Genomic DNA, 27,089 nt, shown 5'->3' on the forward strand with positions numbered 1-27,089 from the left:
GGGTCTTTGGTCATATATTTTGGGATGTGCTATCACACATCTAATTTTACTTCTCATACATTCTTGATAATTCATGTTCGTTGATCTTTTTAATTCATCTGATTCGACGATCGAAAATTAAAAAGGTGTGTAAAAAGTAAGATGAGATGTGGATATCACTCCTCTATATTTATTTGGGTTTAATTAAATATTAATATTAATGTTGTCATTTAATTAAATGTGTTAAGCTTATGGACTTGGAATTTTTTTTAGAAAGTTTTAACGAAATACTTTCAGTACTGTTTACTTTAACGAAAAACGACATTTTTACTCTAAAAGTCACTCCTAGTACTATTCACTTACAACACTTTTTTGTCATTTTGATTAAAACTCAAAATTTTCAAGCCATTTTCGTTAGTTTTTTAATTATTTATTTATTTTTATGTTGTGTGTTTATTTACTAACAAAATAGAAGGCAGATAACTAATAATCACACACTATTTTGTACACTTAATCTGTGTACAATATTTATTCTATTTATGCAATTCCATAGTCATAAATAAAAAAGAATGTGCAAAAAGAAAAAATTACCAAAAAAAAAAAACACGTTTTTAATATTATAATTTATAATCAAATGCTTGAAAATTATGAAACAGATCAACTGGGGGCTTGTGGTGACAAGGTTGTCTTTGACATGAAATTAAGAAAATGTAACCTTTTCTTTTGTATCTTCTCTGATTTATGAATTCTGTCATTTAAAGCACGTAATTGTAATAAACATGTTTGTGTTGAGTTTTTTTTCTTGCACGCACAAAATCAAAAAATTTGTCACTCCGACAATGTAATTAGTAATTTAATACTTAAAATTTTATGTAATTAGTGGTGTGGTGGTCGTGACCTTCAACTTCAACTTAGTGTAGTAATATCGATAAGAAAAAATTATAAACTCAATTGAATTGAAATTATTGAATCACATTACTGGTAAATAACATTTTATTATTATGAAATTTTAACTAAAAGCTCATCGTAGTGTTCACTTTAACAAAAAAACTATATTTTTAAACTAAAAAAATCAATTATGATACTATTCACTTTACCATTTATTTTGTCCTTATCGTTAAAATTCAAAGTTTTTAAATCATTTTCATTAATCTTCCTTTATTAATATTCAACAAAATAATTATTAGTTAATGTGGAAATAATTTGTTTTGTTTTAATGTGAAACAAAAATGAGGCGAACAAAGGTGACGGAGACGGAGTGCCTCACCACGTCGTGAGATGTTTGATGCCTCACCGACGCTTTGGTACCTACCTTATGCCGTAAGGTGCGTCTCACGCTTCTCTTTTTTTATTTCTTCTTTCTTTCTCTGTCTACGTGGTGGCACGTGATTGGGGAGCTTTGTGGGGTGAGGAATCTGGTGGTTTGGTGGTCAACTCCTTGGGATGATTCCTTGGCCTCCTCCCTCCCTATTCGGATCTGAATTCCCCACCTGGCCACGTAGCAATATGGGTTCACTTTCTAGCAATTTGGGGTTGATCACAAAAATAACGCTACATGAGAAATTTTTATTGTGACTGGAAAATTTGATAAGTAATGAAAAATAACTCTACATCACGTGTTTTTATAAGTGATGAAAAATTTTAGATGAAAAATTTTATTTTGTAAGTTATTAAATTTTTAACATACATATTTCATCATTTATATAATAACATTTAGTATACTATTTCGTATTTCGATTACATTGAAAAATCTCTCACGCTACACGCATCAAATTTTTCACCATGGTTAGGCACTAGTCGAATGGGCTTTGACGGACTGGTACACCCGTTGAACCAATCATGGACTTATTCACACATAAAGTCCAGCCCATCTTGTCCAGAGCAATATAAACTCCAGGCCCATCGAAGGATTATGAGCTCACATTTCTTCCGATGTTGGAGGGCCCAATTTTGTCTGAAGGGAAAAATGAGAAGCCCAAATTTGTTTCAAATTGTTCTTAGATCATTCTGTGTACATAGGAGGCCGCACAACAAATTAAGAGCCGAAATGGACGGAATGCGTGATGTACTCATGTTGTCTCTTTACATAATTGAAATAGGGTCACCCACAACCACAAGATGGTTCAGTAGTTCGAAAAGAATTTCAAGTTCGTATTTCACACGATGCATTTTAGGTTTAATTTGCATCACTAGTGAATTACATGGTGGTATTGAAATTATCATGTCAATACTACTAGGAGATACCAAACCATAGACAACTTAGATACTGCTATATAAATAGTATGCATTTGAAAATAAAATTATTATTTCGTAACTCAAAATAATTTTTTTTTTCAAAAGTAATTCAAAAAAGGTATTACCCACTTTATTTTCTCCTTTATGTAATTCACTAGGAAGTTTTGTATGAATTTACTATAATTATTTTATTGTTTGTTAGATAATTATACTCTTAACAATAGCTCGTTTGAAATTGCGTTTAAAGTTACTAAAAAAATATTTTAAAATAACTTAAAGTGCTTTAAAATGACTACTTGCACATTTTTTTTTTCTTCTTCTAAATCTTAAACCAATAATGCTTTTAGTCATTTTAAAAATATTTTTCAAAAGATTCGTGTCTTCTTCTTTAATCTACTATATTCTTATAAAAAATGACCAACCGATGGCTTCACCACGACAGTCCACCATTCCAGTGATTGAAAAAACCCACTGAGGCATTTCAGCCCTTGATCACTATCGTGCGATTCATCAACAACAAAAATCGAACTCTCTGTTAGATATAAATTAGTATAAAATTCTTATTCTTAATAATTTATGCAACATAAGTTGTATTTTATATTATAAAGGAGTTTTAACGAAACATTTTCGGTAGTGTTCATTTTTAACGAAAAAAACATTTTTACTCTAAAAAGTCATTATTCACTTACAACACCTTTTTGTCATTTTAATTAAAACTCAAAGTTTTCAAATTATTTTCATTAGTTTTCTTTAAGAAAAATAACAATAAACGAGAATAGTGACATATTAATATTTTTTTATGGTCATAAAATTGAAAGTGGTGAGTGAATATATTCAAGTTATTCCATGAGCATCAAAATCTAAAACTAATCGAAGCTTTTGGTTTTTGGACCACCTCCACCTCGATTCAGGAGACTACGCCTCCCTCCTCCCAAAAGCCTACAAAGACGAGAAACAAAAGAAGCAGCAGCGCCGGCAGCAACCGGCCACTGCCATTCCCACCAGGTGCCTCTCTTCTCTTCCTCCGCCGCTCTCTTGTTTATCTAACCACCGTTTCTTTTTTCTAATTTCAGGTTTCAACCTTTTTTTGTCCCCTTCTCCGATGCCCAGAAATCATTTTCCCCATAAAAATCACGGGTTTAAATTAAAAATCAGATCTTGATTTTCTCCGGCCGAGAAATAGTCTAGTGTTTTGTTGCAACGGCTATGAAAGTTTCGTGGGATTTGAATCCCACTCCGCGAACTTGTAAATCTGTTGGGATTTTAAGGGTTTGTAAATTTTGATTTGTGGGATTTGGGAATCGCGGTCTGCCTGTAAATGCCCGATCCACGTTGAGAATGCGCGGTTACGGGATGGAAAGTCGGGCCTGCACTCTCATGTGATGCATTTTTACAACTTGGGTTTTGAATTTTTTCTGAGAAAAGTTAAATTGTTTTTCTTTGTTTGGTTGCTCGGAAAATGTGGGAGAAAGGAAAATAATTTTTTTGATATTCTGAATGTTCCATTTTTTTCATTGTTCAGGACAGTAGAAGGCAAAATGGCACCAGTCTTTGAGCTTAATACAAGGTAACTTCTTCACTTTGTTTGGAAGGAAGGAATGTGAAGTTCGTTTCTTTCATTTAATTTTTAGAAAATCTGTTATGTTTTTTTCACTTTCTTAGCAAAGTGGGGCAAACTGGAAGATGGGTTTTTGAACTTTTGTTTAGGATGAGCTTTTGTTAATGGTGTGTTCTCAGGGTTGGTGGGTGCTTGTTTTTTTTATGCATGCTTGTAGGTTTTAGGAGGCTGAAAATGGCGGACTCAAACTCTGTTGACGTTATTCTGGACTTTCTGCGGAAGAATAGGTTTTTAAGGGCAGAGGCAGCTCTTCGAAGTGAGCTTGGTAATCGTCCTGATTTGAATGGTTTCCTTCAGAAGCTTACTTTTGAGGAGAAGGATTCTGGTCATTCGTCGGAAGCTGAAAACGGGGACAAGCTAGTGGTGGAAAATCAAGGCTTGGGATCTCGGAATGTTGATGAAGTTTCTCAGGAACTTATAGTGAAAGAGATTGAGTGTGGAACTGGTAGAAATGGGTCTGAAAGCAAATGGAAAAAGGCTGCTTCTATTGGGGAGTGGAATAAATCAGTTGATGTGGCTGGGACAAATCACAAGAGCTTTGCATTCTCTAAAGGTTTAGAGGACACCGTGCTTGATTTATATTCTTGGAAGTCCAGTCCGAGCAATGGACCTGCAGAACCTTATCAAAGTGATGGTGGTGGTATTATCAGTAACTTCCCAGAGCCTCAGATATCCCAACAATCAAAGAACCATACAACTGAAGTTCCCAATTCAGGTAAAGCCATTTTGAAATATGGAGAAGAGATTAGCTTTTCTGGTGAAAACAAAACCTCTTGGTCTGGAAGTACTAGCAAACCTAGTGTGGAATTCAAGTATGACAGAACCCAAACAAGTGAACCTAAGGAACTTGACCGACAACTTACGACGAGTACCACGTTCTTCAAAGAAAATACAGAAGAGTTTTGCTTTTCTGGTGAAAAGAAAACCTCTTGGTCTGGAAGTACTAGCAAACCTAGTGTGGAATACAAGTATGACAGAACCCAAACAAGTGAACCTAAGGAACTTGACCAACAACTTAAGATGAGTACCACATTCTTCAAAGAAAATGCAGCAGAGAATCCTTGGCCAAGAATCGGAGAACCAACAAATCCACCTTCAGAGATGTGGAAAGATTGTTCTGTCAAGACCGTGTTTCCTTTCTCCAAGGGTGATGTGTCAACGAGTTATAATAGTGCTTCCGGTTCTGACAAAAAAGAAGGAAAGAGAAAAACTGAGTTGACTGATATTAGGGCAACAATAAAGGAGCAGGTTGATGAGGTGGGAAGAGCTTTATACTTAAGCCAGTCACAAGGGAGTTCTGAGCAAAAGACTATTAGTAATTTAGTTTTTCCTATTTTGTCCGAGAATCAAAAGGAAGATTTCCCTAGGCTGCCACCAGTCAAACTCAAGTCAGAGGACAAACCATTGAATGTTAATTGGGAGGAAAAGTTTGAACGAGACGGACCTGGCGCGAAACTCAGCTCTGCTGACAATGCTCTTATTGGGTCTTATTTGGATGTACCTATTGGACAAGAAATCAACTCTTCAGGTTAGTTGTTGATACTCTTTGTTTTGTTTTAAGTAGCTATTGTAGTCGTCAGTTTATTTTTATTTTCTGGGCTTTCAAGACTTAAAATCATTGCAGACCTTTTCATTCTTATGTGCTTGGCAGCTATCTTCCTCAATGGCCATTTTTACTCATTCCTTTGTTTGCTTAGATAAGTAGAGTTTGTCTTGACCATTCCTCAAATTTTTGGATTTCTGAAGTTGTTCAGAGTCAAATTTATTGTCACATTATCTTGGTTGTTTTGATATGTCTAGTCTCTAATTTCTTCTTTAAAGATTATGGTTCAGGTGAAAAAAGACCTGTAGGAGGCAGTTGGCTGTCTGTAAGTCAGGGGATCGCAGAGGACGCATCTGATCTGGTTTCTGGTTTTGCTACCGTTGGTGATGGATTGAGTGAAACGATTGACTACCCATATTGGGACTCTGATGAATATGATGATGATGATGATGTCGGATACATGAGACAACCTATTGAAGATGAGTCATGGTTTCTGGCCCATGAAATTGATTATCCTAGTGACAATGAAAAGGGAACAGGTCATGGGAGTGTTCCAGATCCACAGGAAAGGGGCCCAACCAAAGAGGAGGATGATGATCAATCTTTTGCTGAGGAGGATTCTTATTTATCTGGTGAGCGATACTTTCAAGCGAAAAATGTTGAACCAATTATAACTTCAGATGATCCTATGGGATTATCAGTGACTGAATTGTATGGGAGAACCGATGAGAATGATTTGATAGCTCAATATGATGGACAGTTGATGGATGAAGAGGAGCTTAATTTAATGCGTTCAGAACCTGTCTGGCAGGGCTTTGTCACTCAGACCAATGAACTCATCATGTTAGGGGATGGGAAAGTTGTGAATGAGAATGGAAGGCCACATCTGGAAGAGGTTTGTGTGGATGACGACCAGCTTGGTTCAGTAAGATCAATAGGTGTGGGAATCAATAGCGAAGCTGCTGACATCGGCAGTGAAGTACGGGAAAGTTTGATTGGAGGCAGTAGTGAAGGGGATCTAGAATACTTTCGGGACCATGATGTAGGAATTGGTGGGCCACGGAAGAATCATCAGGACTCAGATAAGAAACATATTGATAGACTTGAGAAGGACAAGAAGAAAACTAGTAAACATGAGGCAAATAAATATACAGTTGAGAACAATGATGGTGCTTTTAGACAGAAGAAAAATCATTCAGAAGGGGGATTTTCATTCCCCCCACCACTGAGAGATGGACAATTGGTGCAGGCAAGCTCTAGTAAACCTTTATGGTCGAACAACTGCAATGCTGTTGTCACTGAAGAACCTGATGATGATAAAATGCTTGCTTCGTGGAGGGAGAAAAGTAACGAGTCCTCACCTAGAATGAGTTCTAGGGATGAAAATAATGCTAATGCTGTTAGATCCACGAACTCGACTCCCTCAACGCTCTCTAATTATGCTTATGCTGAAAGAGAGCATGCCAAGCAAGAAGAAGATGAGAAAATTACTGCTGTTAGGGAAGAAGATACGGGGGCATCACTTGAGGACGAAGAGGCGGCTGCTGTGCAAGAGCAAGTAAGGCAAATAAAGGTTCAAGAGGAAGAGTTTGAGACCTTCAACCTCAAGATTGTGCACAGGAAAAACAGGCACGTCTTCACCTATTCACCAGTCTCAGATGTAAATTAATTGATCATGGTTCATTACAGGAGAATTGTGTTTCGGGTGTTGGATTTTTCTGTTTACACCAATAATACATTTTAAAAAGCTCTGGAAACTTTTGAAACTGTAGCATTAGACCTTTCTTCAAGAAAGAAGAATAATACCTTAATTACTCCCGTCTCTCTCTCTCTCTCTCTCTCTCTCTCTCTCTCTCTCTCTCTCTGTGTTTCCTTTATTTTTCTTTTGTGTACAGCATAAACAACATCATGACAACACAATCCGCCTAAACTTGAAACAGCTTTCTTGTGTGATTTCTTTTGTTGAGACATGTACTCTTGTGATGGACTTTAGTCTTTCTGCTTTTGCTTATGTGTCTCGCTGCTTTGAAGCTCTTCATTGCTATCTAATTTATCATTGGCTACTTAACTTGATTCTGATTTGAACCCCATGTTTTTGTTCCGCAGAACTGGCTTTGAGGAGGACAAAAATTTTCATGTTGTTATGAATTCTGTATTAGCTGGCCGCTATCATGTCACCGAATATCTTGGATCAGCTGCATTCAGCAAAGCTATTCAAGCTCATGATCTACATACAGGCATGGATGTATGTGTGAAAATTATAAAGAACAACAAAGACTTCTTTGATCAGAGCCTTGATGAGATAAAGCTTCTCAAATATGTCAATAAGCATGATCCTGGTGACAAGTACCACATTCTTCGTTTGTACGATTACTTCTACTATCGAGTAAGGAAATGCACAGTTTGATATTTACTTTATCTTATTTGGTAGCTTTTATAAAACTTTGAGATAAATAATTGTTGCATATGTGCACACTTATTTGCTAGATTTGTATGACTCGTCTTTCATTGTCTTGTGTACCTGGGACTCCTATGCTTCAGGACAGTACCTTATGTTAGCATGGGGAGGGAAAAACTTGAAATTTTTGTATATCTATTCTGTGGTTAATTATGTTAAGATTGAGATTCCTTTGGGGGCAGGTTTTTTACAGTCATTTGTATTCCCAACTTGCGCCTCCTGTTAGTGCATTGGTCTTGTTTGTGCATTTATAAGTTACATATTTGTCTCAATGAATGTTAATTAGAATTTGACTTTGTGTGGTAGGAACATTTGTTAATAGTATGTGAACTTCTCAAAGCAAACTTGTATGAATTTCATAAGTTTAATCGGGAGTCAGGAGGGGAGGTCTACTTCACAATGCCGCGACTGCAGGTTTGTTTGGTCCCATTTTCAATTTGACAACCGTTTAGTTTGTTTTTATGCTGGTGGTTTAAATTTATTGAATATTATGCAGTCAATTACGATTCAGTGTCTAGAAGCGCTTCAGTTTTTACATGGCCTTGGCATGATACATTGTGACTTGAAACCTGAGAATATACTGGTAAAAAGCTACAGTAGATGTGAGGTCAAAGTCATTGATCTTGGGAGTAGTTGCTTTGAGACGGATCATCTCTGCTCCTATGTTCAGTCCAGATCCTATCGTGCTCCTGAGGTTATCTTGGGACTTCCATATGATAAGAAGATAGATATATGGTCACTTGGCTGCATCTTGGCTGAACTTTGTACTGGCAATGTAAGTGCTTTGCATCCTTGTATACTTATCATTAGATTTTTAATTTCCTAATACACTTATTACAAACAAGGTAACTAAATATTGACTTTTTTGCTATAAGCAAAATATTCAGTTATCTGGTACTTGAGATCTGTTAATGTCTTAATGTTAAGCTCTAACCTGACTGGTAGTTGAAGTAAATCTCAGCTTCTGTAAGACTACTGGCTTATTTACGTGTTTGTGCCTGTCTGTGTACATAGAGTCGTGATTATTATTGTTATCATTCTGTATGATGTCTCTGGTAAGTCCTGTGGTTCATCCATAAATCCATTCGAATTTCTAGTAGATGCGGAGATGAAAACCTTAACATGGATTTATGAGATAAATGACAAAGCATAACAAGTGTGTTTTTCTCAGATATTGTTGTGCAGGCTTGTATACTCACTGATGTTGCTATGAATTTTTGTTGTGTTACGAACGCTTTGATGCCTATAAAATCAACTAAAAGAACTAAGAAGGTTATACCTGAACCGCATGCAGGAAATGGTGTATAACATTGTGTCAGTATATCTGATTCGGTTCTTCATTCAGAGCTTCAGCTATACATATAATAAAGTACATATACTGAACAGAAATCTTTCTTAGTACAAGTATATGTAAAAGCCCTATAGATACACAATTTTATAGTTCACTTCTCATGGGAAAAAGTACATACTATCCATGTGGCTGGCCGAAAGTATTTAAAACTGTCATTTAGACAAATCAGTGTAGGAAATAGTGTATAATATTTAGTTGTCATTATTTTTTGGCAACGAGGATTAGGGATGTGTGTGATTTTATTGCCATTTGAAACTACAACAACTTCTCTGGAAAGTAAACAAAATCATGATATTGGTACTAAATGTTGAAATGAACTTGCTTTGTGTAGGTACTCTTCCAGAATGATTCACCTGCAACTTTACTTGCACGGGTGATGGGAATCATTTCCCCTATTGATCAAGGCATGCTAGCGAAAGGGCGTGATACATACAAATACTTCACAAAAAATCACATGCTTTATGAACGGAATCAGGCAAGCCATATAGATTTGAGTTAATTACTCCATTTCATAAATCTTTGTAAATTCATGAACCTGCTTTCCCCAATTCTGTAGGGTAGTGTATGTACAAACACTGGTAACTAGTTTACAAGGTATTCATGTATTTATTTATCTATCTCATAAACAATGCTATTCTCCTCTGTTCTTCAGGAAACTAACAGACTGGAATACCTGATACCGAAGAAGACATCCTTGAGGCACAGGCTTCCAATGGGGGACCAAGGCTTCATTGACTTCATTGCTCATCTGCTTGAGATAAACCCGAAGAAGCGCCCTTCTGCATCTGACGCTCTGAAGCACCCGTGGCTATCATATCCTTATGAACCTATATCATCTTGAACTCTCCCACGGTCTGAAATTCTCTTGGTAAAGACAACATAGTGCAGTTGCGCTTGCAATTTGGAGTTCTGGGCGTCTTAACTTGTGAAGGGGCCAACAGTTGATTCCCTCAATGGAACTAGTTATTTATATGGATAGATTTCGGCCCTTCACGTTGCTGCACGGTGCATTGAAAGGTGTGTTTGGTTTTTTTATTGGAAATACCCTTCGTTTCTCCCCCCTTTACCAAAGTTGTGTTCCAAAATTATCTGTAATCCAAGAATGTAATTTTGCACGCTCTGTATTCTTAGGTTCTTTCTTCGCTTTGTTTGGTCCGGTGGAGGCGGAGAATCATCTTGAAATCTTCTTGTACATGATTGTGTGATATTCTTTTAGGTAATTTAGTGGTGATCTTGTGAAATACTCCCTGTCCAGTTTTTCTTTAGCCTTGCCACGCAACCGCTGCTTTGTATAAGTTTTGATCCGTATGGCTTTGTTTTTACTTCAGTTTTTAGTTTTCGTTATGATAGTATGTTATAGAGGTAGGAGAAATAAAAGAAAAATGTACAAAAATGATTCAAATTTTTGGGGGTGGCACTTTCTGGCTGCCACGAAGTCATGCGGTGACTTTCTTCCACCCCAAGATTTTGAATCATTTTGTACATTTTTGTTAATTTTTCTTTTACTTCTTTTACCATAACAACAATTATCATATTTATACTCTTCAAAATATAATTTTGCGTGCAAAATATATTATAATTCGTATTTAGACATTTGTAATTAACGATTTAAAACCTAAATTTAAATATATGTGCGCTTTTCTTTTGGTTAATTTTTCTTTGATCTAAATCGAAACTACATATTAATAGAACTCTTTTTGTCAACTATAAAAGGGTGAAATACTATTTAACCAAACAAAATTTAGCCATTTATTGTTTTAGCCTTACGTACTTGTGAATTTAATATATCTAATTTTAAAAAATAAAAAAAATACACTAAATGTACATTTTAACATATCTATATTTTCGCTTATTTTTTTTTACATTTCGACTTAAATATTCTACTAAATATATGCATATATATAATTAAGTACCAATATTAAACAAGACGTTATTGATTAAGCAAAAAGTCATAGCTTAAGCATTACCTTACCAGTTTGGTTTTCACCTTCAGTGACCCTAATTCCCAACAGCAGAGCGTGATTGGAATCGACACGGCTGTACATCTCAAAATCCAAGCTCCGCAACTCGAGTGCGGATATGAAGGGGCGGCAGCCGATCATCTTTAATTTGGGCAAGACAAATGTTTGTTGTATTTGCCTTGCAAACATAGATGGCCTCATAAGAAACAATATTATACGGTTGGGTGACAACCGTGGCCCAAAAGTTGCCGTCAAACTGAAACTTGCTCGAACAAGTAGTCTCTCCCCAGCTTTGTCAACTGGGATTGTGTAACAGTTTTTCTTCAAGGTTGGGAAAACTCTCTGTGTTGGTCCAATCTTCGGTGTTGGAATGGTCGTACTGTTGGAACACTTGGGACTCATCCTTGTTATGAACGTAGGCATCATCGCCGGTCGAAACTACCGAATTTTCGTCTCTGCAAGAAGAGGAACCATTCCATCCACAGTCGATGCTTATGAGCAGTGCATCGGCATGGGACGGAATATTTGTGACCAACAATATTATTGCTGGCAGCGAAAAGAGAGCTACGAAATGATTGACAAGTTGTAGTAATGGAACGAGGTTAGCCATTATTTTCCATTGTTTGCAACAATTCTGTTGTTAAATGAGCACTTTATTATATAGTGGCCTTGACAGGACATCATGAATCTGTTAATTAGCCAGGATACCGAGATTTATTTGTGGTAAAACCTCACACTTGGCGAATTGGGTAAGTGGTAAAGTTGGGGATAATATCGGTGTTGTTAGAGTGGGACGGGTTCGGCGATCCAAAAATCCAACACATGTACTGTGCATACTTTATTTAAAGCATAATTGAATATCGGTAGGTATTGCACTATATATAGCCTACGCAACATGGTCATGATTTTGTGTTTTTTCCCTTTCAAATGTTTGTCCTTTTACATTGTACAATTATCATGAATTTGTGATAACTAACCACTTTCAATATATAGTGTACGTGGACAAACAAATTGAGTAAATGTGTGGCCGTTAGGGTTCATATGTAAGCCAACATGCTCTTACATATGAAATAAAACCAATTAGTTAGCAATATCGGAAATAATCCAAATCCTTATATGCACATACAAAGTTAAACTGATAATTTTTAACAATAGGTAACATTTTCCACATCCTCACAGCATGCTCATGGCCAGTTGGGCATTAAATACATATATAGTGTTAAGATCCATCCCTAATTTTACGACCCGTTCTTGATTTTATAAATAAATTGATTAAAAGTTCTTTTTGACAACTTCTAAAATAATAGCATTGAGAAATCTTCATAAAGGATAGGACAACACATTAGTAGATTAATAATTAATCTGAGCGACAAATACAGGCCGTTAGATTTCGATCCAACAGCTACAAACAGGGAATCCCTCTTAAAGTTATAATAATTGTAACCGTTGCATCGAAATCCAACGGTTCGTGTTTGTCGCTCAGCAGGATCTCAAGGGTTTACCTCGAAGAGGATCCAGTTCCATATTTTTCCCTTGTAAAACTTTACTAAGTAATTAAACATAATGCAAGTCATCGCCTTTTATTAATTATGAAGTATTTTTTGAAGTTCCCTCGGTCTTCAGCCGATAATCATTTTTATGTTGTTAATTGGAGTGTCCGCTAATCATGATCAGCACGTGGGGTGTCCGCTAATCATGATCGGCACGCAAAATACACATATATATTCTTAGTCATAAGGATTATTAACATTTTTAAATAGGATTGACTTTTGGTTTCTCAAGTTCATGTTGTTAAAGTCCCACATTCGTGGGTTTTATCTTAGTTGAAATTGATATTCTGAATTTTTTTTTTTTTTTTTTGGTAAATGAACTCCTTAAATTAACCTTTTGCCGTCAAATTCAATGAAATTTCATCCATCGTTGTCAAATACTGGCACGTGACCAACACGTGATTCACTCTTGAGAATAAACTCTTGCCAGCATTAATGGCAATCTAGATAAAACTTCATTGATATGACATTGAGGAATTAATTGACTGACTTCAAATAGTTCAAGAAATTAATTTAACAAAAAATAATTCATGGGGCCATTTTAATTAGAATAATAGTTCAAGATGTCAAATGGTAGTATATCCTTATGCATAATGCAAGTTGTCATCTTTTATTAATATGAAGTATTTTGAAATTCCCTCAGTCTCCAGCTAATAATCATTTTTGTTGTTGTAAATTGGGGTGTCCGCTAATCATGATCAGTTGTCCAATAATCATGATCAGCACACAAACTCAATATATATTCTGCCACAAGGTTTATTAAGATTTTTAAACAAAAAAGGATTATTATGATTTTTAAATAGGATTGACTTTGGGATACTTAAGTTAATGTACTGTACATATATATAACTATTTAAAACACAAGTGAATATGACACACCCCGACCGAGACCAGGACGTGCTGGCCGTCACGTGGAAGTGACGTAGCCAGGTGCACAGTGCGGAAGCTAATAAAGTAGTAATAAAAAAAGTACGAATAAATAAAAACTAGCATACAAAGTAGTAAAAACAAGTGCTAGCGTAAGTGAAACGCTAAGTTCAAAGCAATACGTCTACAGCAGTCCAAATTAAAATAATACGACAACAGTGCACCCGAAGGTGACCCTACATTGGTGCGTGTCTGTCAGAAGCGCCGGGAAGCCCTCTAGGAAACCACCGAACCTGCTAAGCAACTAGAACCTGGAGGGGCGCAAAACAAAAGCGTGAGTGGGCAAAAACAAAACTCTTTGAAAACCATTTAGTAAAACACATTCTAACCCCTCGCCGTAAAACCTGTATACTTCCCAGAAAATAAACATATATACGTATGTATAAATATGCCAATCATGCTCAAGAATATGCCATGTCAAAGCCTCATAATGAAATGCAAGTGCTCAGATATAAACCACATCAATAGCATATAATCTGGCGGCCGGAGTCACCTAACGTGACCTGTACGGCTGCATCTAGAGCTCAAATCTCAAACTAAACAACTGAACCTGCCCACGAGTCGGAACCACCTAAAGTGGTCTGTACGATAGGCCTGGGTGTAACATATAAAACGCTCTTGTGCTACGATCACGTGAAGGCTGTGCGAATAATCGCGGGTCACCTACGAGTCGGAACCACCTAATGTGGTCTGTACGACAGGACTGTGCACCTAACTTGGATCCAAGCTGAGCGTGTGGTGCGGGAAGTGAACATCACGTGAAGGACTGTGCCCTAACTCTGGGCGGGAGCACTAACACCGGGGGTGCAGGTTATGAGCTCTCTAAGTATCTCGAATCACCATTTAAAGTAAACATGAATAACACTTACCTGGCACTTAACTGTACGTTCACAACACCCGATATGCATATATATATGTATGTCACTACTAATGCATGCGATGATGCGTAAACGATAATAATATGGTGCATGGCATAAAACAATTAACCCTTTTTAAAAAATTTCTGGGAAAATAAATGTATATAGGTATATACGGAAAACCAAAAGCCCACTCACTGGTATGTGGAAGGGTCGTAGCCCCCTGCCTCGAGTGACCACGCTCGTCCTCGGGATACGTTTCACCTATATGCGAAAATACTATAAAAATGTTAATTTTAAAGCACATAACCAACTTCTTGTAATAACTTCTCGTACATTGCTCAAATTGGACAAATGAATATACCAACGTGCTCTACACAACCTCAGGATCACACCAGAATTTTTAGAAAAATTTTCACCGCAGCACGCGCCCACGCGCCGGCCACGCGTAGGCACATGCGGTGCACACGGACGGCGTCAACTGACAGCCGTGAGGAATATTCCGTTAGTTCTAACAGATTCCGTCAACTGCGTCAGGAATATTCCGTCAGATTTGACGGAATATTCCGTCTCCTTCCCCGGCTAACCTCCGGCGCCGTCGCCGGCGCCGGAAAATCGTAAAACCTGCAACCTACGTTTTCTCACTCATTTCTCAACCATTTTTCACGATTCTTGAACCAAAATGACGCCTAGGACTAGAAGAATAACGATATACAAGTTTTAAGGGTCAAAAGCCACTAGAAATTACCTGTGCAAACTAACCAAAACCGGCCAACTCCGACCACGGTGATCCCGACGTCAAAACTCTTCAAACGAAGTACTTCGAGGCTCCTTGGGACCTCACCAAACCACCTACGAGCTTCAAAAACTCAAAAACGTAAGAATTTACGTTCGCATGAATAGTACTCAAATCGGACCTTGTGAAATCGACGTGAAAACGTCGGAGTTCCTACCTGAAAATGGTACGATCGTGCTCCCCTCGACCTCACGAGCTCGAATATGGCCTTAGTTCCCTCGATCTGCCAAGGTTTAGTGGGTTTAGTGTGGTGTCCGTACATTCGAAATAAGAAGAAGAAGAAATGGGAGCACGGGAGAGAGACAGGGAAAAAGACAGAGGTGAGGGAGAGTGACAGTGTGTGTGTGTGTGGCCCAACACTTGCCAACACCACACAAAACAACCAATAACGTAAAAGAAACGATCTAGGGGTAAAAATGTCATTTCACACTCACGTTTTAGATAATTTCGGGACGGGATGTCACAGAATATACCTCAAAAAAAGCGTAAGATATACGGCTAGGTATAATGTTGTGGATCGTGTTGCACCATATATGGCCCAGGCAACATGGTCGTCGTGATCTTCATTTTTGTAAAAATATGAATTTGTGATTAACTATAACCACTTTCAATATGTCAAAGTTACTACTCTAAGTACTGGTTTGGTACTAAGGTACTTTTATAAAAAATGGGTATAAAAAAAAACTGAATTCAATAAAATGTTTGGTAAACATTTAAAAACAGCTTATTTTCACAGTTTTTAGTGAAAAAAAAAAAGCTGAAAACGTGAAACAGCAAAAATGAGCTTATTCTCACAACACAGTAGAAGTAGTTTTTTCTCAAAGCACAACAATATCAAACCAGCCCTAAGGCTTAAGATAAGATTTGAAGTTAGTTCAGATTTTATTATAAAATTAATTGATAATATAAAATGTAGTTTGATTTCTTACAAGAATATATAAAGTTTATTTAGTAATTAAATTTATGATGTGGGATATTTCTCCACATGCTCAAACAGCCTTGTATGTGTGATAAATTTTCAAGCCTCTCACATACGTGAACAACACAAATTTGGTGACGTAGAGCATGTGTGGCAATTTAGGCTTTACACATACGCCAACATGCTCTCATACATAGCTAAAACCAATTAGTAATATAGAGAGTAATCCAATCTTTATGAGCACATGCAAAGTCATTTTGATAATTTAATATAGCGATATGTAACATTTCTTCACATCCTCATGACATGCTCACGGTCATTTGGGCATATCCAATATGATCTACATCCTACTTGTAATTTTTCATTCCCTTGTGATACATTGTTGTGAATATAATGATAAATAAAATATTATATGGTACAATAAATTAAGAGACATGAAGTCTTAACCTAAGTTCTCAAGCCCTCCAATATGTTTCACATTCATATATATAGTTTGTACTTATTGAGAAACAATCACAATAGTCATAATGACTTAGAAAAAGCAAGAATAGAATCAAGTTTTTCTACCAAATCCTTTTCATATTAATATAACTAAGCCATTCAAACTTTGTTGTGACATGATTGATCAAAGGTAGTTAGGATATGATAAGTTTCATATAAATATAAATTTATTGAATGAGATTACCTTAAATTGCAATCTTTTAGAACTTGATTCACACATCCACTAAAATATAGAGACTGAAAATTTAAAATAGAGATAGAATAGGGGTGAAGGCTCAAAGAGTATAACTATTCTATCTCCTTTCTATTTGGTTAACACAACAAGAAAGGAATGCAATCTTGCATAAAACTAACAAGAGTATGTGTGAGAAATAAAAACGGATGTGTGATTAACACTTTTTTAAAACACTAGGCAACAAGCATATCACAAATTTTCTTGTAGTATTACAAAGGCTTATAAGAAGTTGGTTGTTTAGGATAAAACATAACTCCCTTTACTATATATAGTCATGCATGCACTAGAAATGATACTTTGTAATTGCTTATGTGTGTATAGAAGGGAGATTGATGAAGTACACATAACCAAAAAATTACGGCACAACAAACATGCTTGTGAATTATACGCTCCCATTCCACCGTTCCATTTATAGATTTCAATTTCAACCAAATAATCAAACTAAATATCCACTTACATAATGTCAGATGCATCATGCATGCAAATTAAAGCCATGACCATGGTAAACGCGCGCACCTTCTCTACTTCAGAATATAATTTTACATTAACACTTGCATTACATCATCCTCCTTTCTACAATACATGCCTAGCTAGCAAGCTGCAATATGATATACGGATCATCGATCAGTATCTCATAAAATATGATTTTCTGTGGATTGATGCAGTAACAAGCATCTAACTGGTAAGTTGTGCCGTTTGTATGTCATTACCGATAGTTTTACACTGCTGAGATGTCATTGATCATCTTCATCAAGACACCAATATTATGAAGAAGTTCCATTATTAACAGATAAGAAATCGATAAAAGAAAGACCGGCTACGTTGCTTATGTTCTGTTGTCCCGTACCTTCCTGATCCACCTCCTCCTCATCCTTTCTTACGTTATCTATCACTTCACTTCCATTAGACTCAGTATTTACTTGAAGAAAATCGTAAAACTCAATTGGCTGATCTTTATTATGATCTGCAACATATACATAATAAATACATATAGTTAGGACCATGCATGCATGCATGAGAATATTGATCAATGATCATTGTAACTGATAAGGGCATGCATCATCATTAAATATATATACATATATTGCATATATATTCTGTGGTTAGGAAGATGCATGCATGGAACACTTGGAGTAGTCATGAGAATTAATTGGTACTAGAGGATAATCACCTTGGTGCATTGTGACACTGCAGGTATTCGGATAGAACTCTTTTGGAAAGAGAGGACGAGGGTCATGAGTGAAAGCTGGCCGATACTGATGATAATTTCTGTCGTTGCATGAGTAGTATTTCCCAATATAATTATATGAATCCAGGTTCCACGTGCCAATATTGCAATTGATCTGCAGGGGAGGGTCTTGTTTTGAAGAGGATTTTGGTTCATTATTGTTAGTATTGATACTCATGAACGAGGTTTGAGCCGTAGTAGCAGCAGTAATACTAGAAGTATTCCTTATTAATTTGGCGTGATTAAGCCTAGATCTTTCTCTGCACCTGCGTGCCATGATGACATGCCAATGGTTCTTGACTGCGTTATCTGTACGTCCAGGGAAAAGCCTTGCAATAACAGCCCATCTATTTCCATGGATGCGGTGAGAAGCTAGCAGACGCTCTTCTTCCTCTTCTGTAAAAGGGTTCCTATTGATTCTTGGATCCAACTGATTGAACCATCTCAACCTACAGCTTTTTCCTGCATCATTCAATTCATTGTGAACTAATTATTCGTGGACATGTTTACATTACAAAAACATCGTTCAATTAACCCTAATCAACTAACTACTCTCTTTTCTCCACACACACACACACATGCATGTCTTAATTAGTTGAGTAATTGAACTTTTAATTAATTTAATTAATTGCATACAAATATATTTGCCCTAGCTAGCTGCAGCATATATAATTTTGGGCATGTTAGTATAAGTAGTTTCCAACAATTTCAACAAATGCAAACACATCGATCAGAAAACGAAAAGAAATAGAAGAATAGAAATAGTATACCTGATCTTCCTTGGAGCTTTTCTGCTATTGCGTTCCAGTTATGAGGTCCATATCGTTCCACCAACTCCCTAAGCTTCTCGTCTTCAGCTGGCCTCCAATGGCCTCTAGTGCACATCTTAATTATGTGTTTATGATCTTCAAGTGTTTTTTTTTTTTTTTATATATATAAATTAACACAAAAAGAACAAATTAATAAATTGGAATTAAAGCTGCCTAACAACCTATAGCCAGAGCTAATTCTACAACGACCATGGATGCCTGATGTTCTCCCTTCGTGATCCAATAGATCGACAAATACTATCTAGATTTGTAGAGAGCAAAGAAGAAGAAGAAGAAGACGACGACCACGACGCCCAGTGCGGGGGCAAGGCAATAACAACCGAGACAATTATAACTAAGGTACGGCAGGAGAGATCAATAGATAAGGGAGGAGCGAAGCTAGAGAGCTTGGAGATCCTTTGAATTAGCTAAATGGATTATTATATAAGGGAGAGGGAAAGAGAGATGAAAAGTATTTTCCGTTAGAGAGTGGGAGAGTTTGGACAGACCTTACACCTGCGATTGATGCAACGTCTTGGCTAACAAAAAAAAAAAACCACAATTATATCATCATCATCCCACCAAGTTATATTATAATGTTATAAGATGAAAATATGACATGAGAACATGAGAGAGAGAGAGAGAGAGAGATGGGTTGCTTGGTGGGGTGAAATATGGTTCCTCTTTCAACGTCTTTCCAAATTTCTAACCTACAACGTCTACTTATAACCCACCTAGCCATCTTACTCTCATTTTCTTTTATTTATTAATTTTTGTACGTATATGAAAAAAATTATTTCAGCAATGATCACATTAAGATAAATATGTATCACTAAACAGAAGTTGTAACTGATTGCATAGACCAGATGATTACGTATCCATACAGCTAACCCTAATTCAATTAATTAAACCTTATCCTAATTACGAGAAGAAATTAAATAATTTTATTGTTAAAGACTAGAAAGAAAGGTGAGGGTTGGTTTGGTATCTGTGGTGGTGTACTCAGGAATATGGAAGTTGAATTAGGTTTTGTTCACCTTTCAGACCTAACTAACAATTTTAGCTTACAAACCTCACGACTTCAACTGCACGTGGAGAATCGGACATCATTATTATAAAATAATAATAATAACTACTTCTTTTTTAGTCAAACTAACTCAAACTGCTCGATTTGTTTCTCATCTCCAGGCCGTGTAGCTGTGTAATAGCTTACATTGATAGTGTAATAGGATGTCCACGATGTAATAATCAACATCATTGCAGTAATAATACTGTCATTCTGTAACTTTGTTATTATTGATCACCTGGACAATAAACTGTAATGATTATAATGTAACCTTGTTTCTTGTAGTTTAATTAGACGTTGAATCATGTTAGAACTTAACATTATGTTCTAATAGCATTAACGTGAAGGTTAGGAGCTCTAAAGTGAATAACAATGTATGGTTAATTTTGCGTCCACTCAAAATATGATATCTCATGTCTATATTATAACAAGACATCCATGATGTACAAACAATATTGTTAATTAATGTAATAACAATATCATTTTGTAACCTCACCATTATCATATTACGTTGAAAAATAAATGTTGTCATATAATCTTACACAGAGTACAATACCCTTAAGAAAAGAAGGGCACCATAGTATTTTTCATTAAATTATTAGATAGTGTTATTCACACACTCATTTTTATTTCTCACACATCCTTCTCAAATTTCGGCCGTCAGATCGAATGAACTAAAGAAGATCAATAACAAAAAATTAACAAAGATGTGTACATACATAGAAGGTAAAAATTAGTGTGTGAATGGCTGAATGCACTTTCTTAAATTTAACCCTAGATATGTGTCGTACGTCAATAATGTTTGAATCACGCTTGCATGTTGTGATTGTCATTTAATAGATGGTATAATTTTTTGTAGTCATTCTTAACACATGAAAGTTGATGTGTGTGCGTGTGTGTGTGTGTACACTAATTAACAACCTGCATGAGTTACAACCAATGAAATGGAAGACATCTCTCTCCGATTGTAGCCATATCCATGTATGTAATTAAAGTATGAGCATACTGGTGTAGACCCCCTACTTAAAAAAAAAAAAAAAAAAAATAGATGTTAAAAGAGAGAATTTTTTAGACCATATTTTGTACACGACATGATATGTTAGTTGATAGTTGGAATTTGTTCTTTAATTTGTTAAAATAAACTGAAAATATGATTTTAGCCCTTGAAACTCAAGTTTCTTTACATAAAACCCGACATAGTCTTTTTACTAGAATAAAATCCAATGACTCGGCTCCATATAAAAAAATTCATTAATTCTGTTTGACTTTACACATTTTGCATTTTCCAGATGCCTAAAATATCCCTACTTACAATTTTAATGTATACATTTAATTCTATGCAGATTTGAGGGAGGGATTAATGAAAAAAATGTATTAATGTTTAAATTCATTGCATATTAATATATCTTAACAAATTGAATGTTAATGCTTCTGGCAAAAATAAAAAATAAAAAAATAAACATTAATGTTATACTTTCCTTAAGATTTCATAATCGTTTTCCAAATTTGCATAAATTAGATAATTTTAATTTAATCTTGTCATCTTACCATATGGAAACTGAAAGGGAACTATGGAGTAATTTACATAAAAACATAGGTAAATTATTTGGACATATGTGTTAGTAATAAAATATTCTCAGTATATGTAATAATACATGCAAAATAATTTACCTACAAAATTAAAAAAATGTTATTTGATTCAATATTAATTTATCTACATTTGTTATAATAAAATATAATTGCGTGCACACACACACACACACACACACACACACATATATATATATATATATATATATTGTAACATCTCACATCGTCCAGGGAAGTGGATCCTCTAAGCCTTATATGTATATTCCTATCTCTACCTAACACGAGGCCTTTTGGGAGCTCACTGGCTTCGGGTTCCATAGGAACTCCAAAGTTAAGCGAGTTCGGGCGAGAGCATTCTCAGGGTGGGTGAGCTACTGGGAAGTTCTCATGTGAGTTCTCATAAACAAAACCGTGAGGGAGTGGTCGGGGCCCAAAGCGGACAATATCATGCTACGGTGGAGTCGAGCCCGAGATATGACAATTTGGTATCAGAGCCAATCCTTGGCAGGAAGTGTGCCGACGAAAAGGGGTGAATTGTAACATCACACATCGCCCAGGGGGTGGATTCTCTAAGCCTTATATATATATATATATTCTCATCTCTACCTAGCATGAGGCCTTTTAGGATCTTACTAGCTTCGGGTTCCATAAGAACTCCGAAGTTAAGCGAGTTCTCAGGATGGGTGACCTACTGGGAAGTTCTCATGTGAGTTCTCAGAAACAAAACCGTGAGGGAGTGGTCGGGGCCCAAAGCGGACAATATCGTGCTACGGTGGAGTCAAGCCCGAGATGTGACAATTTGGTATCAGAGCCAATCCCTGGCAGGAAGTGTGCCGACGAAAAGGGGTGAATTGTAACATCGCACATCGCCAAGGGGGTGGATTCTCTAAGCCTTATATATATATTCTCATCTCTACCTAGCATGAGGCCTTTTGGAAGCTTACTAGCTTCGGGTTCCATAGGAACTCCGAAGTTAAGCGAGTTCAGGCGAGAGCATTCCCAAGATGGGTGACCCACTAGGAAGTTCTCGTGTGAGTTCCCATAAACAAAATCGTGAGGGCATGGTCGGGGCCCAAAATGGACAATATCGTGCTACGGTGGAGTCGAGCCTGGGATGTAATGGGGGCCCGGGCCGGGATGTGACATATGTATATTACTAAAATGTGCCCAATATATGTAATAATGCATGTAAAATTATTTACGTACAAAATAAAGGTATGCAAGTTGATTAAAAAATAATATATCTACTACTTTTTGTTTATGAATTTTAATTTAACTATTGTCTTTTTTTTTTTTTTTTGTACAAACATAATGCACCTACAATATATAATTCCTACTAAACTAATATATATTTGCGCGCACGCGCGCACACACATATATATATATATTAGTAGTAAAATGTGCCCAGTATATGTAATAATGCTTTAAAAAAAATTACCTACAAAATAAAGGAATATAATTTGATTGAAAAGATAATATATCTACTACTTTTTGTTTATGAATTTCAATTTTCCTTTTTTTTTTAGAAACATAATATAACTACAATATAATTTACCTATTGTTTAATTCTTATAAAAAATTAATTTACTTATACCTTAAATATAAATATAGATAAATTTTTTTTGACACGCACATATAAGAACAAATCAAAATGGCTAATGTATGTAGTAATCTGTATAAAATAATTTACTTTCAAAATAAAAGAATATTAATTGATTCTTTTCTTTTTTTTTTATCAAACAATATTATATGATGCAAAATAACTGATTATACAAAGGATCCTTTTTTCATTCAAAAAATATGCCTATAATTGTTTATGAATATGGGTAAATTAATATATATATATATATGTTAATAATATTTATGAAAAAAAAAACGTAAAAATTTCGTATGGGGTTAATTGCTAATCATAATTAGGGTGAGTAATAATATTTATTAACATAATTAGGGTTTTGTGGCATAAGTTGTAAATAATAATTGGTTATATATTTATCTACATGATAGTCTATTTGAAATTTGGGTTTTATTTGAATGTTAAATATTAGTTGGGTTTTTGTTTGAAAAATAGGAGTTTCAAGGGTCTTTCTTTAAAGAGCCATCAACCACCATATCATGTGGTTTACAAAATATAATCTAAAAAGATGGTCTCCCTAGCATTTTTCAAAAAAATAAATAAAAAAAATAATTTATTGAGCATGTTGGTGTGACCCAACATCCAAACTGCACAGAATCAAGGAAACTAATTAGTTTTCCTGATATTAATTTGTAAGGACAGGAGCCATTCTTATGACCGTTGGCCTAACCATTCTCCCAAGAAAGGAGATCATCTAAATTGCTTGTAAAAAAAGTAAGGGCCAGGAAACACATCCTCCATCTTCACCCACCTTACACTGCGCTTGACATTGGAAAATCTCACCAGTAGCTCAGCATGCTGTTTCTTCATCACCTACCTAGCTCTCTCTCTCTCTCTCTCTCTCTCTCTCTCTCACACACACACACACACACACAGATATATGCACAAAGATTTGTTGAATTAATGGTGTATATCTGCTGCAAATTAAATATTGATGACAGATCACTTAATTAATTTATGGAGTAAAATTTTGAATATATGGATCATCCATGAGGAATTTTGAAGATGCATGCTATCTAGATTCGTCCATATATATAATTTGTTAATTGAAAATCCAAACTGATTAAAAGTCATTGATTGTAGAGTTCTTCACACTGTTCACCAGTTTCACCTACTTTTCTAATGGCAGTGAGCAATGGTATCAAACTCATTCCAAGAGTTGTTTAATTACTGTTTACTTGCTGCTTACCGGAACTTCTATCTCTTTTACGTTAACAAGAGTTTAACATAAAATCATGAGCAATATCGATTTCTTGTTATTGTTAAAGTCCCTTGTAACCCTGAAGTTTATTCTTTTTGTTCATTAGTGATAAAATAAACTAGTTAGGATTTCTTGTTCCACAAGTATTGTATAGTAAAATGTAATTAACCTACTTTTAAAGAAATCCTAATCCTTGAAGCCTAATGCTTGCTGTAAAAAAAGTTACCCTATAAATGAAATCCATCGAACTCGGTATCATACATTATACATAGATGTACATAAAGGAATGAAGGCATGATCCTTGACCATCCATGTAACTGTTGGGATTGGTAAGAATAATGATATAATTCTTGCTCTTCTTAGGGTAAAAATATATGGGATACATAAATTCCGCTTTGAAGGAATGTTGCGAAGAACTTTTAACGCACACAGACCTCAGTTCAAAGTGGTCTTGTCCACCTTACCATATATATAAATATACGGTAGGTAGCTGGTAGCATTCTCTATAACTTTGTCTTGTTCTGTGATTCTAGATTTCTGTCTGTCTCTCTCACTCAAAGCCCGTTTCTGCAAAGTTTAACCAAATCCTGATTAAGGCCGTTAATTAGTCCCCTTAACTGATCATAAGGAGTAAGGATTTGACACTCACCTAACTAAGACGGGATAAAGCTAGGGTTTCTGGTTCCAGAAGTAACATAAACTTCCCATCTGTAAAACTGCCCAAACCCAACTTATGAACCATTCCAAGGGATTTCTTTTGTTTCTTGATCGAGCTATCCACTAATCACGATCAATGAAGAGTACACCTACCTACCAAACCACATACATATATACATATATATATATATATATATATATTATACTACTATAACTTCTTTTCGCTATTTTAATATTACAGTTAAACTTCCTTATTGTTTGTTGTAAAAATGTCAAGGTCAAGAATCAGCTTTCAACAAGTCTTGACTCAATGAATAATTAATTTAGAATATAAACAAGGTTTTATGTTTAATTCAGGCTGATCACAACACCCAAATATATATATATATATATAACTATATTTGTGGAAATAAATTGCAGGTGCTCGTTGAGTGCAATTCACTTTTTTTTTGAGTTAGTTCTAGGGTATTATTAGGTAGAGGACAGGGATATATCATATATGTGAACTCTCATGCATGTCATTGTTGGCTAGCTTAGCTAGGATATATATACATTCCTAATTTAAAATGGATATGTACTTGTACTAACCTTGATGTTATATAGCACCTTTGCATTTTCTAATACAGTTCCTGGCTGGGCTACCAAAATTAGGACCAAATTGTACACCTTTAATTAATTAGTTATCTAACTTCACTCTGTCGGTTGTCCAACTGAGAAGCAATTGCATTTCTATATATAGCAAATTAGCAATAGGACTATGATTAATCATAAGAAAATATTGAATCACTATATAAATTAAAAGGTAAAAAGCGGATATTTGACAATGATACTAAAGAATTGTTACCAGCACTTCATAAGAAGATGATGCACTCCTTGAAATGTGATATATCGTTCTTTGGTGTTTTATAAAAATGGATAGATGATGATCTTTTAGAGGGCCAATAACCAGGGACGGAGAGAAGAAGGGACGAGGATGGGTCCGGGGCCATCCTCACTTCTGTTATAAAACCCTTCATTAACCACCCACCGTTCAATATGTATAGGAAAAGAAAACCTTTTTTCTCTTTTTACCTAGGAGCAGCCAAGCAGCAACAGAGACCCAAAACTCCAAATTAAGCTATTCAGCCTATTCTCCTTCCCATTTCTTGAATCATATATTTTGTCAAATTCCTAATTTCAAATTAATTCAACTAACAAGTATAAGGTTTGTAAAATCTCTTTCTGCTCAATATTGTGAAGAGCAACTTACGCAATCAAATTTTTATATTTAAAATAGGGAAGTGTTATTGGCACTCCAAAAATCTCATTCTACACTCCTCACAAGTGTATTTTTCTTTCCAAATATAGAAAGTTTGGAGTGTAGAATGAGAATTTTGGAGTGCCAATAACAATTCCCTTAAAATATTGTATAAGTATTTTATTATACATTATGAATTTATATAATACTATATAAAGTTTTTATAATATATTTTATATCATAAGTTGAACTAATATGATGGTAATATCACTTGAATATATGAGTGATTTGTAGATGAATGATTGTTTGGTTACTTGTATTGAGAAAAAATATATTATGATGTTTTGCTTAATAGTTTTGTAAATATTATCTGCTTATATTTATTAATTTTTAATATTTACGTGAGACCCTCCTCACATAAAATCCTGATTCCAACACTAACAATAACACTTCTGTTTGAAAAACACGAGCAGTTGTGGCCAATTCTTGACTTGATTAGGTTTATAAATGGAGCTTCCACTATTGTATTAGAATTGTTGTTGAAGAAAACTTTAGTACATAGTATTAGTTGGAAATTATATAAGTGGCTAGTGCTCAATGTAAAAAATGCACTAGAGATACCATTTCTTTCGGCTGAAGTGTTGATTGACGCAATAAGCTCACAAGTCCAACATGATTCCGACATTTTTCATGTTGAAATTTGACTAATGGACATCCTCCCTAATCTTTCATTTACAG

At 35.4% G+C, this 27,089-nt stretch overlaps 2 protein-coding genes across 4 annotated transcripts; one reads left to right on the forward strand and one right to left on the reverse strand.

The window, feature by feature from the left end:
• The first annotated feature begins 3,063 nt into the window (after positions 1-3,063).
• On the forward strand, positions 3,064-10,425 carry LOC103946883. Of its 3 annotated transcripts, none has more exons than XR_007260109.1 (10): positions 3,064-3,219; positions 3,737-3,781; positions 3,990-5,360; positions 5,666-7,004; positions 7,482-7,761; positions 8,140-8,247; positions 8,330-8,608; positions 9,516-9,659; positions 9,837-10,201; positions 10,316-10,425. XR_007260109.1 is itself a non-coding variant. In XM_048589027.1 (10 exons), exons 4-10 carry the CDS (start codon positions 4,007-4,009, stop codon positions 10,023-10,025), a joined length of 3,693 nt encoding a protein of 1,230 aa, XP_048444984.1. In that variant the 5' UTR covers positions 3,064-3,219; positions 3,288-3,593; positions 3,737-3,781; positions 3,990-4,006; the 3' UTR covers positions 10,026-10,425. The 3 variants fall into 3 exon arrangements, 2 of the variants coding, with proteins under 2 accessions (XP_048444984.1, XP_009355974.2); XM_048589027.1 differs by adding an exon at positions 3,288-3,593 and having other exon boundaries at positions 9,837-10,425; XM_009357699.3 differs by having other exon boundaries at positions 9,837-10,425.
• A 7,005-nt stretch (positions 10,426-17,430) lies between these two features.
• LOC103946882 (transcription factor MYB54) lies at positions 17,431-19,515 on the reverse strand. The gene is made up of 3 exons (XM_009357697.3): positions 18,929-19,515; positions 18,102-18,620; positions 17,431-17,894 (listed from the first exon to the last, which is right to left on the reverse strand). Exons 1-3 carry the CDS (start codon positions 19,041-19,043, stop codon positions 17,695-17,697), a joined length of 834 nt encoding a protein of 277 aa, XP_009355972.2. The 5' UTR covers positions 19,044-19,515; the 3' UTR covers positions 17,431-17,694.
• Between the last annotated feature and the right edge of the window lie 7,574 nt (positions 19,516-27,089).

Source organism: the organism of the source record quoted next, unplaced genomic scaffold, assembly GCF_019419815.1.
Source record: "Pyrus x bretschneideri cultivar Hongxiangsu unplaced genomic scaffold, Pyrus_bretschneideri_v1 Contig3, whole genome shotgun sequence".
Taxonomy (NCBI): Eukaryota; Viridiplantae; Streptophyta; class Magnoliopsida; order Rosales; family Rosaceae; genus Pyrus; species Pyrus x bretschneideri.

Bases quoted from the DNA above. Each gene is read 5' to 3' on its own strand.
- LOC103946883 (XM_048589027.1), top strand. From the start codon at position 4,007: ATGGCGGACTCAAACTCTGTTGACGTTATTCTGGACTTTCTGCGGAAG. The intron at 8,248-8,329 runs GTTTGTTTGGTC...AATATTATGCAG, and splicing joins TCACAATGCCGCGACTGCAG to TCAATTACGATTCAGTGTCT. The intron at 9,660-9,836 runs GCAAGCCATATA...TCTGTTCTTCAG, and splicing joins TGCTTTATGAACGGAATCAG to GAAACTAACAGACTGGAATA.
- LOC103946882 (XM_009357697.3), bottom strand. From the start codon at position 19,043: ATGTGCACTAGAGGCCATTGGAGGCCAGCTGAAGACGAGAAGCTTAGG. The intron at 18,621-18,928 runs GTATACTATTTC...TGAATGATGCAG, and splicing joins AAAGCTCCAAGGAAGATCAG to GAAAAAGCTGTAGGTTGAGA. The intron at 17,895-18,101 runs GTGATTATCCTC...TATATGTTGCAG, and splicing joins CAGTGTCACAATGCACCAAG to ATCATAATAAAGATCAGCCA.